This window comes from Petromyzon marinus, chromosome 1 (assembly GCF_048934315.1).
Source record: "Petromyzon marinus isolate PM22_M1 ecotype Great Lakes invasive population chromosome 1, UKy_Petmar_22M1.pri1.0, whole genome shotgun sequence".
Classification (NCBI taxonomy): domain Eukaryota; kingdom Metazoa; phylum Chordata; class Hyperoartia; order Petromyzontiformes; family Petromyzontidae; genus Petromyzon; species Petromyzon marinus.
The window spans coordinates 17,717,723-17,732,601 of NC_133667.1; the positions used below are offsets into that span (position 1 = coordinate 17,717,723).

General features: G+C 38.7%; 1 protein-coding gene across 1 annotated transcript in view; it reads right to left on the bottom strand.

The window, feature by feature from the left end:
• Positions 1–1,931: 1,931 nt before the first annotated feature.
• The window catches only part of USP3 (ubiquitin specific peptidase 3), a 58,027-nt gene continuing 45,079 nt past the window's right edge, over positions 1,932–14,879 (bottom strand). Inside the window, exons 12-15 of the mRNA XM_032962076.2 lie at positions 13,726–13,844; positions 12,228–12,341; positions 10,233–10,315; positions 1,932–9,363 (exon numbers count right to left, since the gene is read on the bottom strand). Coding sequence (XP_032817967.1) covers positions 9,207–9,363; positions 10,233–10,315; positions 12,228–12,341; positions 13,726–13,844 — 473 coding nt within the window. The 3' untranslated portion in view covers positions 1,932–9,206. The remainder of the gene's footprint in view (positions 9,364–10,232; positions 10,316–12,227; positions 12,342–13,725; positions 13,845–14,879) is intronic.

Consider the following 14,879-nt stretch of genomic DNA (forward strand, 5'->3'; position numbering starts at 1 on the left):
CTCTGCTTCTCAGAGGCAAACGCTACCAGAGCACAAGGTCGGTAGGTGAAAAGTGGAAGCCACCGACAGCCAGAATCGAGGCAAGATCCTTAGAACCACCTTGTCCGACTGAAAAAATAGAGGATAAGCCGATCTCCCCCTTGTCTCACTCGCAGCCCCTTTATCTCTACCCCCTACTTCCTCCGATCTCCCCCTTATCTCACGCGCAGCCTCCTTATCTCTACCCCCCCCTTCCTCCAATCCCCCCCTTATCTCACGCGCAGCCTCCTTTCTTATCTCTACCCCCCCCTTTCCCTCCTCCAATCTCCCCCTTGTCTCACTCGCAGCCCCCTTTATCTCTACCCACCCCCTATCTCTCCTCCAATCTCCCCCTTGTCTCACTCGCAGCAGTCGTTTATGACTCTTGGGGTACGCCCACTTCTACCTTTTAGAAGCAGCCTGCATCAGCAGCTCTCCTCCTACCTTATGCTATATAACCTCTTGCTGCAGGAGCTCTTTTCTCCTTCGTCAGCATCTCTCCTGCTGTGTTGGTCTCACCTGATGACGGTTGCTTGTGTTGCGATCGAAACGCCGTGATCTATTATTTTCTACCTACGTGATTTTACCGAAATAACCAGAGTACGGATTCCTGCAGTCACGAAAGCTTCAACTTACGATTGATAAGCCTACTAGTGAGGCTTGTAGCTCCCCAACCATCCTGGCCAATGTAAAAACAAGGTACCCCCCTCACTTCAAACAGATAAAACACCTGACATGTGAGTCAAGGCGCTTGAGCTAAAGGCCGCACTGGCAGCGCCTGCGGACGTGTTTCGGTGCCAGAATGCGATCAAGAGTACCGTATAAAGAGACATAAAATGGAGAAACACTGTAAGTTGTGCTCCCCCACACTTTCTAGCTAATGGTGGTTCTAGCCTACGCTGTACCCGCTCGTGCAGTGCAGAAACGGAGGTGGGGGGTTATGGGTAGAATGGGTTAAGTTGGGTAGCGAGGGCAGAGGTCCACCCTCAAATAGCCTTCTCTGCACACGTTCCGTGACCCTGCGGGATTTTGCTAAATGCATATAAGACCAGTGGACGGCAGAAATGTAGTAAAAAAAATGCAATATAAACTCACTAAATAGTGTGGTCGTTTTGCCTTCCTAGGAAAGCATTCACACTTAGTTTAGGGTCATTTTGAAATATGGTATATTCTGGCCATATTCGTACACAATGGGGCAAAACCCTCGTGAATGCCAACAAAGAGTCAGTTTCGTCCCCTTTCCACCAGACATCCAGCTTTAGCTCGACAACACATGCATTGTCAGGAAGTGATGGCAATCAAATTAAAAACGGAAGGAAAATTTGCTTTGTGGTGAGCCTATGGAACACTACCGGTGTGTAGATATGGTGTCCTTGTTAATCCTGGGATGATCTATTTAATGACACCTGTCCTGGTTTTCCCACGACATCCGATGTTTAAGATGTTGGGTGGTCCTGGGAAATCTCTTCCCAAGGATGTAAACAATTCAGCATTTTGTCAGTGCTGTAATAATACATCACTCAACGCATTTGCATGGATTGTTCTGCTCTCTTCCACTGTTCAGAGATAATTTTTCCGTCTCAGTTTTTTGTATTTCTGGTGGCAACCTTGATGACAGCTCGAGTGGAAACAACCATTAAACCCACGAGACCACCATTCCACCTCATGTAGCATTCAGAACACTCAACAGCAATAAACACATATTCTTGGTTCTTTCGGTAAAGTCACGTAGAAGGGAAACAATAAATAATAATAATAAAAATATTATTATTAAATAAAAAATATATTGTTTCCTTTCTACGTGACTTTACCGAAAGAACCAAGAATATGAATCCCTGCAGTCACGAAAGCTTTAAATCAGCAATAAACCCATGTTAAAATCTACTGTTAAACGATGACCTTCACAAAACATAACCAGTAATCTGGAGCTTTATTGTGTACCACAATCACTTTCATTAGCAAAAATATAGCACCACACCTGTTGTGGGAGATTTGTAAATCCAAGGTGGTTATGTTTTCCTTGGATGGATGGAGTCAAGTAATGTCCCCAGTTTTTAAAAAATTCACCATTACATATACATACTTTAAAAATATGATGAATGTATGCACTCATATACATCCTATATCAAATACAAGCATTATTATAATGCTACAAAATTATAATTCAAAAATGACAGATTCAAGTTGACCTCTTCACATAAACATGGCTGACACATTTAGGGCCACTTCATATATATTCATGATCCACGTTGTTCTGGAACCCAGCCACTATAAGTGGCAACATGACATATGCTGAAAAAAAACAGTAACACGTCACAAAAATATTACACATGTAATTTTCTCTTCACGTCACATGTTATTAGGCTATAAATTATAATCATTCAACGTTATTTCGAGCATTTATTACCCTTGGGCCTCATTAAATTTATATCTTAACCAGGTTCTATTTTTTTCAACCACAATGGCTTTACTTTGCAGAGTAAAGTTTAATCTTTAATATTTGCAATTTGTCATGTTTTAGCATTGTGCCAACATACTAAGGAATAGGTTACAAAATATTGCATGAAATACGTAAATCATTGAGCCAATTGAAACAGTTTCATGCGTGACACTTATTTGATATAATCAGCACAATACATACTGAGCATGTATGCACAATACATCTCACACCGTATAGGAAGAATACATTTGAATTAACTCATGTTTACAGCAGTTTGCCGTTCTAACAACAGAAAGATAATACAAACGTTCAATTTATTTTTACATTGTTAAAAGTATTGTTGCCAGAAAGGACAAATTCTAACTGAAAAATCAATTGCACTTCAGTGCAGTTTCGTCACCTATCAGAAATGTAAATAACAGCACTGTCAGATTAAATAACAAGCAGCAATATTATTTCCGACTGTGGGAATTGCAGGATTGGTATTTCAGTTTTGCAACGAAGCATACGGAGTTGTTATTGTTCCCGTTCCTAGTTTTTTTCTGATTCGAGTCTTAGCAACGAGCCCATTGCTCATTAGAAAATGCACACTGGCGAAAATGCACACTGGCTAACACACTTCAATTAAAACAGATGTAAACAGCATTGAGTGATAACACATCATATGGATGACACAGGCATGAATGTGAAATTCGCATCTGGCACCTAACAGGGATCAAGAGTATTCGGATCATGATAGGTATTTACCACCATTGTATGTTACATTTATTTTGCACCGTACATAGCCAACCATGCAAATCGGAGGTGCAAGTGACCGCTTCCTGACAATCCTGTTAAACCATAAACAATTATTGGGACCTGCTTTCTTTGATAAGACATGGTACTTATAATGCATTCAAAATAATCCATTTACAAATTGTTACATGATGCTAGTGTTCAACAAGAAAATGCTTTTATATTTGCATGTGCAGAATGACTTAAAGCAATGCAGTGGGCACTGACAGTGGTCGAATGTAATGTATCTTATTATAGAATGATTGAGCACATTTTTAAATAAAACCTCATCAGGGCATCATGTGAGATAAGGTCACAATTACAGGTCTGGTTTACATCATATGAAGCTATTGTAGAAAATGCGTGAAATGCACTTCACTCAATCTAGAACAAAATAATGTCATGGCTTCAGCATGCTCAAAATTAAAGGATATCCTGGAATGGTTTGTAGGCAAGGTTCCCTTTGAAAGGATTGTCTAACTTCAAAGTACATCAAGAGTTTCAATAGATGACATTATCTTAATAAGGGAAATGTTGATGTCATTGGCCTTATCAGAAAGGTGTTAAGGGACCAGCATATTAGCACAAACAGTGCTCAATATAGAGCACTCATGAACAAGGTCTTCATCAACTCACTAATACCCATCTCTTGAAGTTGAGCCATGGGTCACTTCAGTCAATTCTGTAAGTTGGCATGTCAGAACTTTTAGGAATATAGCAGCACTCGAAGTGTCTGCAGCTCGTCCATGCTGTGGGCAGATGATAACAAAGGACCTCGGCTGTCTGTCCCAATCTTTTAAGCATGTAAACCTCTTGCATAGAAATCCAGTATAATTATATATATTATGATACCCAAAACATGTGCATTTATGAAAAAAGTTATTGTTGAATGAACGCAAAATGTGAATTTTCCCCAATAATTAGCTTGTTGGATGTTCTGACTCAGTGGTAAAAATGTCTTTCCCATGATGGGAGCCAATCTCTCCATAGGACAATTACAATTCATGGTAATATCTAATTTAGGGCTGGACATAATTGTTTGAAAATATACACCAAGTATTTTTTAATGTAGTGTACATAAAAAATGTTATTGGTTATCACGAAATAATTCGTTGTAATTCACTGTAATTAAAACGGATAGTTTTAAAATAGCACCATAATTTTCACTTTGCCTTCGAAGCCTGGAATGTGCACACTCTTCATTACATTGTAATAAAGAAATTGGATTCAAAATGAGAATTACAGCCGGTGCCTAAAGATTCACGCTTCATCTCTGTAAATATACATCTTCACTGCATAAGATTCCCGATTTTAAAAAACTGGTGTAATTTCAAGTCTACTTTTACATTTATTTTAAAGTTAATTATTTTAAATGAAATCGCACATATTCTTGGTTCTTTCCCTTCTACGTGACTTTACCGAAAGAACCAAGAATATGAATCCCTGCAGTCACGAAAGCTTTAAATAAAAATGAAATCGCACATTTTAGAAGTTGACCACATTTCATATAGCCTGGCTTTGCTTATTGTGGATTGTGAAATGTCTCTTTCCTAATATTGAGACAATATTAGAATAACACTTAGAAGCTTCATCGTCTAATCATGTGTTGGCGGAAATAATGTATGGTTATTTAAAAAAATAACTGGCCCAAGATAGCAGAGAAACCCATTAAAGGTGCCTTACTATTCATCCCCTCTGCCCCAGGTGTTTGGTTAAAAAAGAGCGTGAGGTTAGTGGGGCCGAACGGCAATGAGAGAAAAGCCTCACTTATACAAGATTCATGAAGGCCTTCCAGGAGCAAACACCAGGATATAATTGCACTGGCAAAGACGCTATTACTGCTTCAGAAGTAAAACATATATACCTTTCAGATGTCGCATTCATGCACACATACTTTCTGAAAAATACATTAAGTCCTCTATTTACATTGCTCTTATTTACTTTTCACTGTCACGTGACCAGCGGATTCGGGAACGTAATTCGATTTTAAACGCATCCACGCCAACGCTGTTTTGAATGTTTTGTTACTTATACATTCAAATTTGTTACATAATCTTTTTTTGTATCTTTTGTTATATTTGTTTTCTTACTTACAGTATTTTATATAGTTTTTAAAATCTTCTTTACCAAAAAATTATCCTCAAGAACGCATCCTAAATGTATATAATTAAGTCAATGGTAAAATAGGTTTAGATTGACATTGTTACACCTAACGTCATGTTTTCCAAGGATGCATTCCCAATGTAAATAGAAGCCTTATCATATATGTTTTTGGATATGTTACCAGAGCAGACACAAAAGCTTATATGTGTGTGCCATCGCGTAATTAGTCTGACTGCTTCTGACACAAAACTGACCTATGTCTCAGGAGAATAGGTGCCAATCGTGAAGGCCATGCCACGTGTGGGGTAAGTATAGGATGCAATTGGCTCATTTCCACCAACACATGAAGCAATAAACCAAATTGAGGCCAATTTTGCCGCAATATCAGCTTTGTGAGGGATAGTTTAAGCAGCAGCAGCAGCAACAATAGCCAATGTGTGTACGCATGCTACCCAATCAAAGACACCTGTCTTGGAAATGCTCCCAATAAGCTAATTCTTGTGACCAAATACTTACGTGGACTATGCATAATATTATCAATAGAATTTGCTTTAAATTACAAAAATCATGCTGAACAGTGCATAGCGGTGATACAAATTCACATATTGATTGTTAAATGTTTTCCAACAGTTACATGGAACGACTAAAATTCCCAATCAAAATTTAAGTCTCAGAACCACCGACATATTATGAGGAAATCCAAGTTATGATATTTGCTGTGAATATCTTTCAGTAAAATTAAATTATTATTCTTTAAGCAAATTATGGCAGTCACGCTGACACCATAAAAATGACCATGCTGAATGCGCACCAGGTATGTAGATTTAATTTGTTGATTGGGATATGAAGTGACTGTCACCACTAAGAACAGAGTACTGTCAGTACTATTTAAGTGTATATAACCATACAAAGGCAAACATCTCCTGTATAACCTTAACAGACTTTTGGGACAAGTGCCGTTAGAGAGCACATATGAAGGCCGGCACGACACAACAAGGGGTTGAGTGGCCAGCACCACACCTGGAAGCCTTTGTCTCCTAAGTGGCGCTGTTTGCACATCGCACAAGGTACTTATTTGAGGCCGAGTCTACCTAGGGGAGGCCCATGATTAATTCAGATAATAATAAAACACTACTGCTCCCCATATCTATACACACACACATGTACCATACACCATGTGTTGCCTGAGCCATTTGTGGATCTTACTATTACGGTGGAGACCAGGTGCTCCATATGACAATAATTTTAAATTTCCCACAGAGTGGTAACTAATTAATCACCAAATTTTTTACTAGATTTGAACTTGCAACGTTGTGATTGTGTAAAAATATCGAACCACTACCATTCAGCCTTATTATGTGTAAAGCATATACAGCAGAACTCCAAACACTCACATTGATGTGAGGGGACCATATCGTGGAGCACATAATTCTCTGCCCATTGTCGAGGTTAGTCCTGTAATCCATGAAAATAATGTTTGCGCGGATGTGGTGTGCAGCAGATTATGGGAGGAAAGAGCTGTGCGATTCCATTTATTTACAAAAAATTGTGGATGAAAGGGGAAGTGCAAACATGTGAGTGCCAGCTAAATCACCAGATAACTTAATCCACAACGAATTTGCAGATTACTAAATTACGAGTTTTATAACCCGCAAATGGTGCAAATTTGCCATATGGGTCTATATTAAAAGGATTCATTTTGCATTTTATTAGACTCGATATCCTAAGTCGAAAGAGATGAAGACCTAACAGAGAATGGCTTCACGGCATAAGAGATTGGTGCCAGACAGATGTGCACGACTTGAGTATATTGTCACAATTATGAGACCTCATTACTATATATTGTCACAAGACTGAGGAAAGTGGAAACAAATGACGAAATATGCAGTGGACAAATGTCCACGGGTTATCTGCCCATGGAATGTGATGATGATCCCAAGTAATAAAAAAGTTGAATTCTTCTCTACTAACCAATTCATACCAGCACAGCTAGTCTGTGATGATGCACAAATAAAATCTTAAATCCACGTTTCCCTCCAATTCCGTTCCTGCAGCTCCATATTCGTTCCATCCACCTCTATGGATTATGATTTACGGACCAAAATACTTTTCAACCTGCCATAGTGTGCCATGTTTAACAAGTGGAATGAGCCGCACGACCCCATTAAGCGAAAAATAAAATGTCTGGATTAGGTCGGCAAGGCTCGCAAGTTCACCTGTGGATGCTGCCGATACGGCGTGCTGTGAATTAGATAATTCCCTGCTCCCAAAAAATATGCAAATATCGTTTTTGGATTCCTGGCTCAGATCATGGGAGGTGTAAACCGTCAATAATCCACAAATTACAGGAATTTGCAGATTAGAGTACAGATTATTGGAGTCCTGCTTCAGTAGCACGTGTCTATACATATTAGGTCATTTGAAAAGAAATCAGTTTATTTATTCAAATGCATTACTTTGCAATTGCCCACTTCAGATGTTGAAATGCAATAACAGCTTGGAGTCAACAATTCAGAAATTGTGATCATGCACATGGAATCGTAATTTGTGCTGCGCTGCACTTGACTGTCATTCCATTCCAAAACCTCAACCTGATGGTGACGTAACTGCACGACCAGTCATTGTGAAATAAACATCAGTTATGCAGACGCCTTACACCTGACTTGTTGTGATTACCTGCGCTTGCTTGCCATTTAAAACATAAAACAAAATGTGTGCAATTTTAGGTTGCAATTTAAATAACAATGTGTTGCTTTGCGGAAGGTCTTTTAGCCTATTTTTATGTTAAATGTTTTCATAAAGTAAATGCTGCTCACAATTAACACTTGTCATCTGGCAACAATTTCCCCCAAAAATAGATGAAATTATTATTTCATAAATGACTTGATTAAATGTGCCCCAAATTGTAACAAATGTGAATATAGTGAGAAATTCTATTGCATATTTATTATGCTTGTTTACCCAGGAGATCCTCAGAGTCTAAGGAGATTACTGCCAGGTTTTGACAGTAGGGGGTTGATGATTGATATGTACATTAAAATAAAGTAATTTGCGGGTAATTTTTAGATTTGACAATTTTGGATCATGATTGCTGGCATACATGGCCTACTCTTGCGGTAATGTAAGGGGATCTTTATTATCCACTGTGAAGCAGACGTGTATTTTTATGGTTAACATAATCACAGTATTAATCAGGGAGGAGGCTGGATTTGAACCAGGAACCGCTGTAACAAGCATCAAGAAAGTGTTACGGCTGGGCCATGTGACTGCCCAAATTTATTTACTCTGTCATATTTTGGTCATTACAAAACCTGATCAAACAAATATTCCAATATTTGTGCCTGCATTTAAAATGCAAAACAAATACTTGACACGTATTTCATTAGATTTTGTATGCTTTGCAAAGAAAATAAAAGGGTTTTTTTTCATCTAAAAGATGACATTTTTGTGACAGACCCACCAGTGGCTCGTAACTTTTTCCAACGTTCAATGCTGGTCCTCTTACAGAAAGTGAAACTGAACTGACAAAAACAGGGACAACGCTTGCACACAGCTCTCACAAGCTCCAATGCACTCTCCTTCCCAATCGCCATGTATGTACATGTTGCCTGCTGCCATCCCTCTTGCACAGACAGCACAGGTGGAGCATTGCTAATTAATTGGCTCAAGATACAAAGTACAATTCAAAAGAATGGCCTCGTTTCACTGCTATCCACATGGCAGCATGAAGCTTCACCAGTATCCTTGTTCCAAGGAGAAATCGATTCGTTTACATTCTTTACCGAGACTATATTGGTGTATGCATACACATACTCCAAGCTGTCTGAGCACACATTGTTAAAGGTAGGGTAGTGCACGCACAATTTGAGGTTTATTTCCCATTTTCCCGCTGCCGCTTTGTGTAGAAGAGGATGTAGGCCTTAGCCCTGGCCACTGTGTCCTCCTCTGATCGGGTCACTGTGCTGTCATTGAAGTGGAACCAGAGCCCATTGTGCGCCGCATATGCTGTGTAGTGTCCCGAGCCAACCCTACACACACACGGCGACACATTCCTGTTATTTAGAAGCACTCACGAGGCTGCCGCAAAGCCGCAATCTCTGACAGATCTAGAATCTGTGTGTTGAATATAATTTAAACCAAGAATGTACAGCATCACAGACAAACACAATGAATGTGTAATACGTGTGCCAACCAGACCCCACTCCCCGTGACTCGTGGTCACGATTACATTTCTATTTATTTTTTAAAATGTTATTACAGTGTGTTTAGACAGGTAAGAACTCATGAGACCAGGATAAGAGTCTCAAGCTCCACCTAAAAGAAACCTCACCACAGAAATGTTTACTGAGGGCCTTACTCAGACCCAGATTGGAAGCACAGCAGCTCCAAACGTGTCGCCCACCGCTGCCTCGCAGTACAGTAGAATGCACTCGTGAGTGCAGTACATAATACTTACTGATGTTATAATTAAACAATTTTAAATTATTAAATAACGTTTACCATGAATAGTAGTATGAGCACTATTACTGATACCCCAATGAAGCCCTCATATATTGCTCATACGAAATAAATAACGCTGGTGGGAACGTATCCCCATATATACAATGGTATTATGGCTCCTTTTAGCGCTTATTCGTTTAGCGCTCAATTCTCCAGGAACGCATCTTGAGCGCTAAGCGAGATCTGCCTGTACAATACAAATAGTCCAGATGTTTTCAAAGCAGGAGCTAAACATACCCAGAAATTCTTGTTGCTTAATACCCAAGATAAGTGGACTTGTTTTGACATACCAAATACAAATGAATATCAGTAAACTGTCAATCTAATGTCCGGGCTTGTAATATGAGGGTCACGCCTTGGACGTATCTGCGCTTGCCCGCTGGATAGTTAGGCTCACCCCGATCCGTGATGCACCACGACCGCTGCAAGGTCATAGAGGCTGCTACTGTTGCTGCTGCCTGGTGGCTCACCTTTCTCCTGCTGTGGAAAGACAAAATATTGCCATGTGTTACTCTTTATCTAAGCCTTTGTTTACAAACCTTCTTTGTCTTTTCTGTAATTGCTCTGAGCACCTCCAAGTCCCAAGCAGTTAAGGGTTTGCATTAACATCAGTTTAAATAAATAAATGTTCTAATTTGAAGGCGACAAATTTTATAAAAATAAAAAAATACACCAAAATATATAAAGTAAAACTCTCAAAGTCAGATGCAGGAAAGATGTAACTTTGGGTTTTCCAACTATTCAAGGATTTTAAAATATTACCATATAATATTTAGAAAATGGATTTCCAAAATATTAATACATTTCTTTGAGCATTTGAAGTACTAATTTTAAAGTAAAAGCACTGTATAAAATATTTGATTTAAGAAAAAAGAGAGTGATTTAGTTTGTTACAAATATATTTACAGTAATTTATGTACAAAATAATTGTTTGTGCGCTATTTAAGCTATGTGCGAAAGGTTACAGTGTTTTGTGGCCATTAACTTATAACATATTAATGACAAATGTGTTTCATTTGCAAATTGATCTCCCAAAAAATAGTGTATGGTCACCACCAAAATGCCACATGTTAAACCGATGCAACCGTTAAGACACGATGTTGGTTTTAACCCTGCATTCTTTAACTTTTTAAATTTATTTTGTAAATAAATTACTGTCACTATATTTTTAACAAACTAAATCACTCTTTAAGCTTGAATCAAAGTGTTTTATAGAGTGCATTTATTTGCTAAATGAGTACTTAAATGCTCAAAAGAAATGCATTAATATTTTGGAAATACATTTTCTAAATATTCTATAACCGTTATTGTGTTAATAGCATTCAAATGTTAGGTGTTAATCACATATATATTGAATACAAAAGAGTAATGGTATAATTATTTAACTACTTGTAGTGTCAGACATCCTCATCACCTGAGAGGCTATCCCCTCCCAATATTGATTATAAATACATTGTAAATCATTAACGTGAAAATGTGTCAAGTGATTTAAGATATTTTTACATGTCATTGTTGGACAGGACATAACTATAAAATGTATGTTATGAAAAGTTATCTTGCAAATGGAAGCACATAGTGGAAAGATTAAAAAAATATGAACAAAAAACCTAAAACATACAGGAACAATTTTCTCTACAGCATGCCACACTGAGTGAACAATTTTAAACATTTAACATAGCAGTACCAGTTCCTTCTGTCTGTGTCTTTGCGGAATGGCAGAGGCTGTTTTTATTTAGATTTTCTCTAGATTTGAACCACAGCACAGAGGTGTATTTCCAAAAAGCCATTGCTGTAGGAAACACCACCACCAGTGAAAACGAACTGAACTGAGCCACACAAATCTCTCCATAAATTAAGCAAAGTAAATCCAGCGGACCTTTAGTCAAGAATAAACCTAACAGTGAAAATTGTGTCCTAACCACTAACTACACTGTTACACGCAGTTGCCACAGATCGCCATCAGCGCACACAGTTGACACACGTTCACAAGCATGGTGGCATTTCTAAAGATGGCTCCAATCCTCGTACGAGAAATTGAGAGTTTAACTGGCCGTCACATTTTGCACACATTTGCTCATCTTGATGCACAAGCTTGAGCGAACTGCGCACTTCAGTTGATGGTTGACGTTCTCGGTGGACTGCGATCCTCTAAAGAATGGCGCCATCCTCATGGTCGTCCCCGTGATACATGGATCAGAAAAATCGATCGTAGAATGGCAGCAGGAGCAGTTTTTTTTTAACACCGTCGCAAGAGGTCACATGCAGTACACTAACCTAAAATAAGAATGAGCCACGTGTGAACCTCGCATTTTATAACATTAATGGTTGAGGTTACATCATAAGGGTGTTTCCACACAGCCACCCAACATTCCCCGAGGGTAAGTCTATTTACCTCGAGTAAAAATGACTTGACGTCCAGACCCTTCAGAGGAAACTCCACATACGTATCGATCTTGTTGCGCATATATGCTGTCCAGTGGAATCGCTTTAAGTGCAAACACAGCACCTGTTACAAAGGAAACACGGGCATTGTGAATGTAAATATATTGTCCATTGATTTATTAACGCTGCCATTCATGAAAAATGTTTTTTGCAGCCAGAAATCTTTTTTTAATAAACCTAGAAAGTATTGAGATGACTCACATTCTTGTCGTGGAATTCCACTGAAAAACATTATACATGTCTGGAAAATATGCAAAGGCTGCCAATGTTTTGTGCCAAGGTCATCACCTTAATACAGACAGACTCCAAAGCCACAAAAACTGAAAATAAAAAATTTACTTAATGGTGAATTACAAGCAGTATACAAATATGACATTTTAAAAACACAAATATACCAAGACAATTTGAAAGTAAAAAAATATATTACCTATAGACACATAGCCAAACTCAGTGTCACTCGCAAGCCAGACAAAAGAAGTAGGTCCCTCAAAAGTAGGTGCAGATTGAATGTTGTGAATGTGCTGCAGCTGCTGAAAATGCCTGCTGCTTTGAACTGCCTATTGCTATGAACAATACTTTGCTACTGCTCCCGGCAGTATCCCGAGGCACAAAGCTCCCAACCATGTTGAATTTATGCAAGTTGAACTTCTTTCGCACTGTACATAGCCAACCGTGCCAATCAGAGGTGCGGGGGAAGGACAACAGACTAAACACGAAAAGCAGTTTGAAAGAAATTATTTTTCAATCTAGATTTAAAAGTGCACAGCTCCAGTGGCTTCTTAATAATGGTCAGAACCAAGTGTTCATCAATACCCAATTGCATCATTGTGTCCTAAGTAATAGCTTCAGCAGCATGTTCTTTACAACATTATACAACTCTTCCTTCATCTGACATAATCCCTTCGCCTTTGTGCACTTATCCTATTTCTATATTCTGCTTCCAAACCCCATACCCCTTGACAAAAATCTGCATCCGATTTTCATTGACACCGTTTCCATCACACTCTCCAGCACCGCACATTGGAACACTTGACTGATTTAAGTTTTGTAAAGGTCCTTTATATAAACCATGTGACAGCCCATGAATGCAGTATGTGTATTTTGCAAAGAAAACCTGCAATAAAATAGCAAATATATTGAGATATAGTAAACAAATAGAATGAGAACAGAATAAATGTAATTTTTTTGGAAAGAAAACCCAGATGATACAAAATTAGAGTTAATTAAAAATATAGTAACTTGCCACTACTGGACATTTGTAAAAAAAGAGCTTCATAGCTCATCGGATTACTCTAGTCTAAATAAAGATTCTGATTCTACTACTTATAGAAATCATATCACAATACACTTTAAAATTGCTAATTTGTTGCAAACATCTGCTTTTCTCGCACTTGACCAAGGATTGGTGCGATGTTGGCAAACTATGCTGTGCATCAAAAGGCACTCACTGCCGGCAGTTTCTGGATCCAAAACTTTTTAGTGGACTTCTGTTTCTTCTTACACATGTGGCATGTGTAGAGCTCAGAGTCATCCAGCTGCTCCAGTGCTGTGAAGCTGTGCAGGCAGTCTGTATACATATGGGGAATACGACATGAAAACACCACCTGTAAACATGCACTTGAGCATGTCCACACAATACAGCAGACCAACATGCAGGCAAAATGGGCATATATCCACTAACACTGGCAGCCTGGTATGTTAACAATCCACAACCAGGGATGGTGCACATATCCATGCAATGATAAGCACATGTGTATTTAATAACAGCTTACAGTCCTTCATCAATCCAGTGCTAAAGGCCTCACCGCACCATGTTATTCATGGGGGTTGTTGGACTGTTAAGTCAGTTGACTGAGAGTCAGTTGGGTTAGTGAAGGGAGAGCCAGAACATGATCATACGTCACCGAACCTATCCTGTACAGATAGTCCCCGAGTTACGATGGGTCCGACTTACGATATTTCGATCTTACGATGGCGATACGACAAAATTGTAAAATATTTTAAATTTCGCGTGGCAGGTGAGTACAGTAGAATATGACACGTTACGATACGTTCAATGCATGTATGATACGTAGCTTTAGCGACTTCATTTTTGGGTTACCACGATATGAATACGTTCAATGCATGTTAAAAGTTTTTTATAGCAGAGAGGATTGTTTCCTGAAAAAAGTTTCCATTAAATTGCAGTTCATATAGGTAGGTGAAGAATTTACCTTGTTTTTTTACTTTACATTTTACTGTGCAATACAGTATTGTAATTAATAAATACACACAGTATATAGTTTATACAGTACAAATTGCTCTGTTAGGATAAATTATCACCATTCTTTAAGACTCCTGGGTAGGCTAGGCCATCTTCACCTTACAATATTTTTGATTTACGATGGGGTCGTCGTAACGCATCTCCATCGTAAGTAGAGGACTTCCTGTATACCCATTTCTGCATATGCATGGCACACAGCAGAGATTATCGAAGACTTCCAATTTGTCAACCACAGATGACCCGTATCACTTCCTCCTATTCCGTTTTTTAGTGAGACAAGAATACAGCATCACGGGGCTCAGCGCCTCGTAATATTTCCCAATTTCCCACACAGTCTCA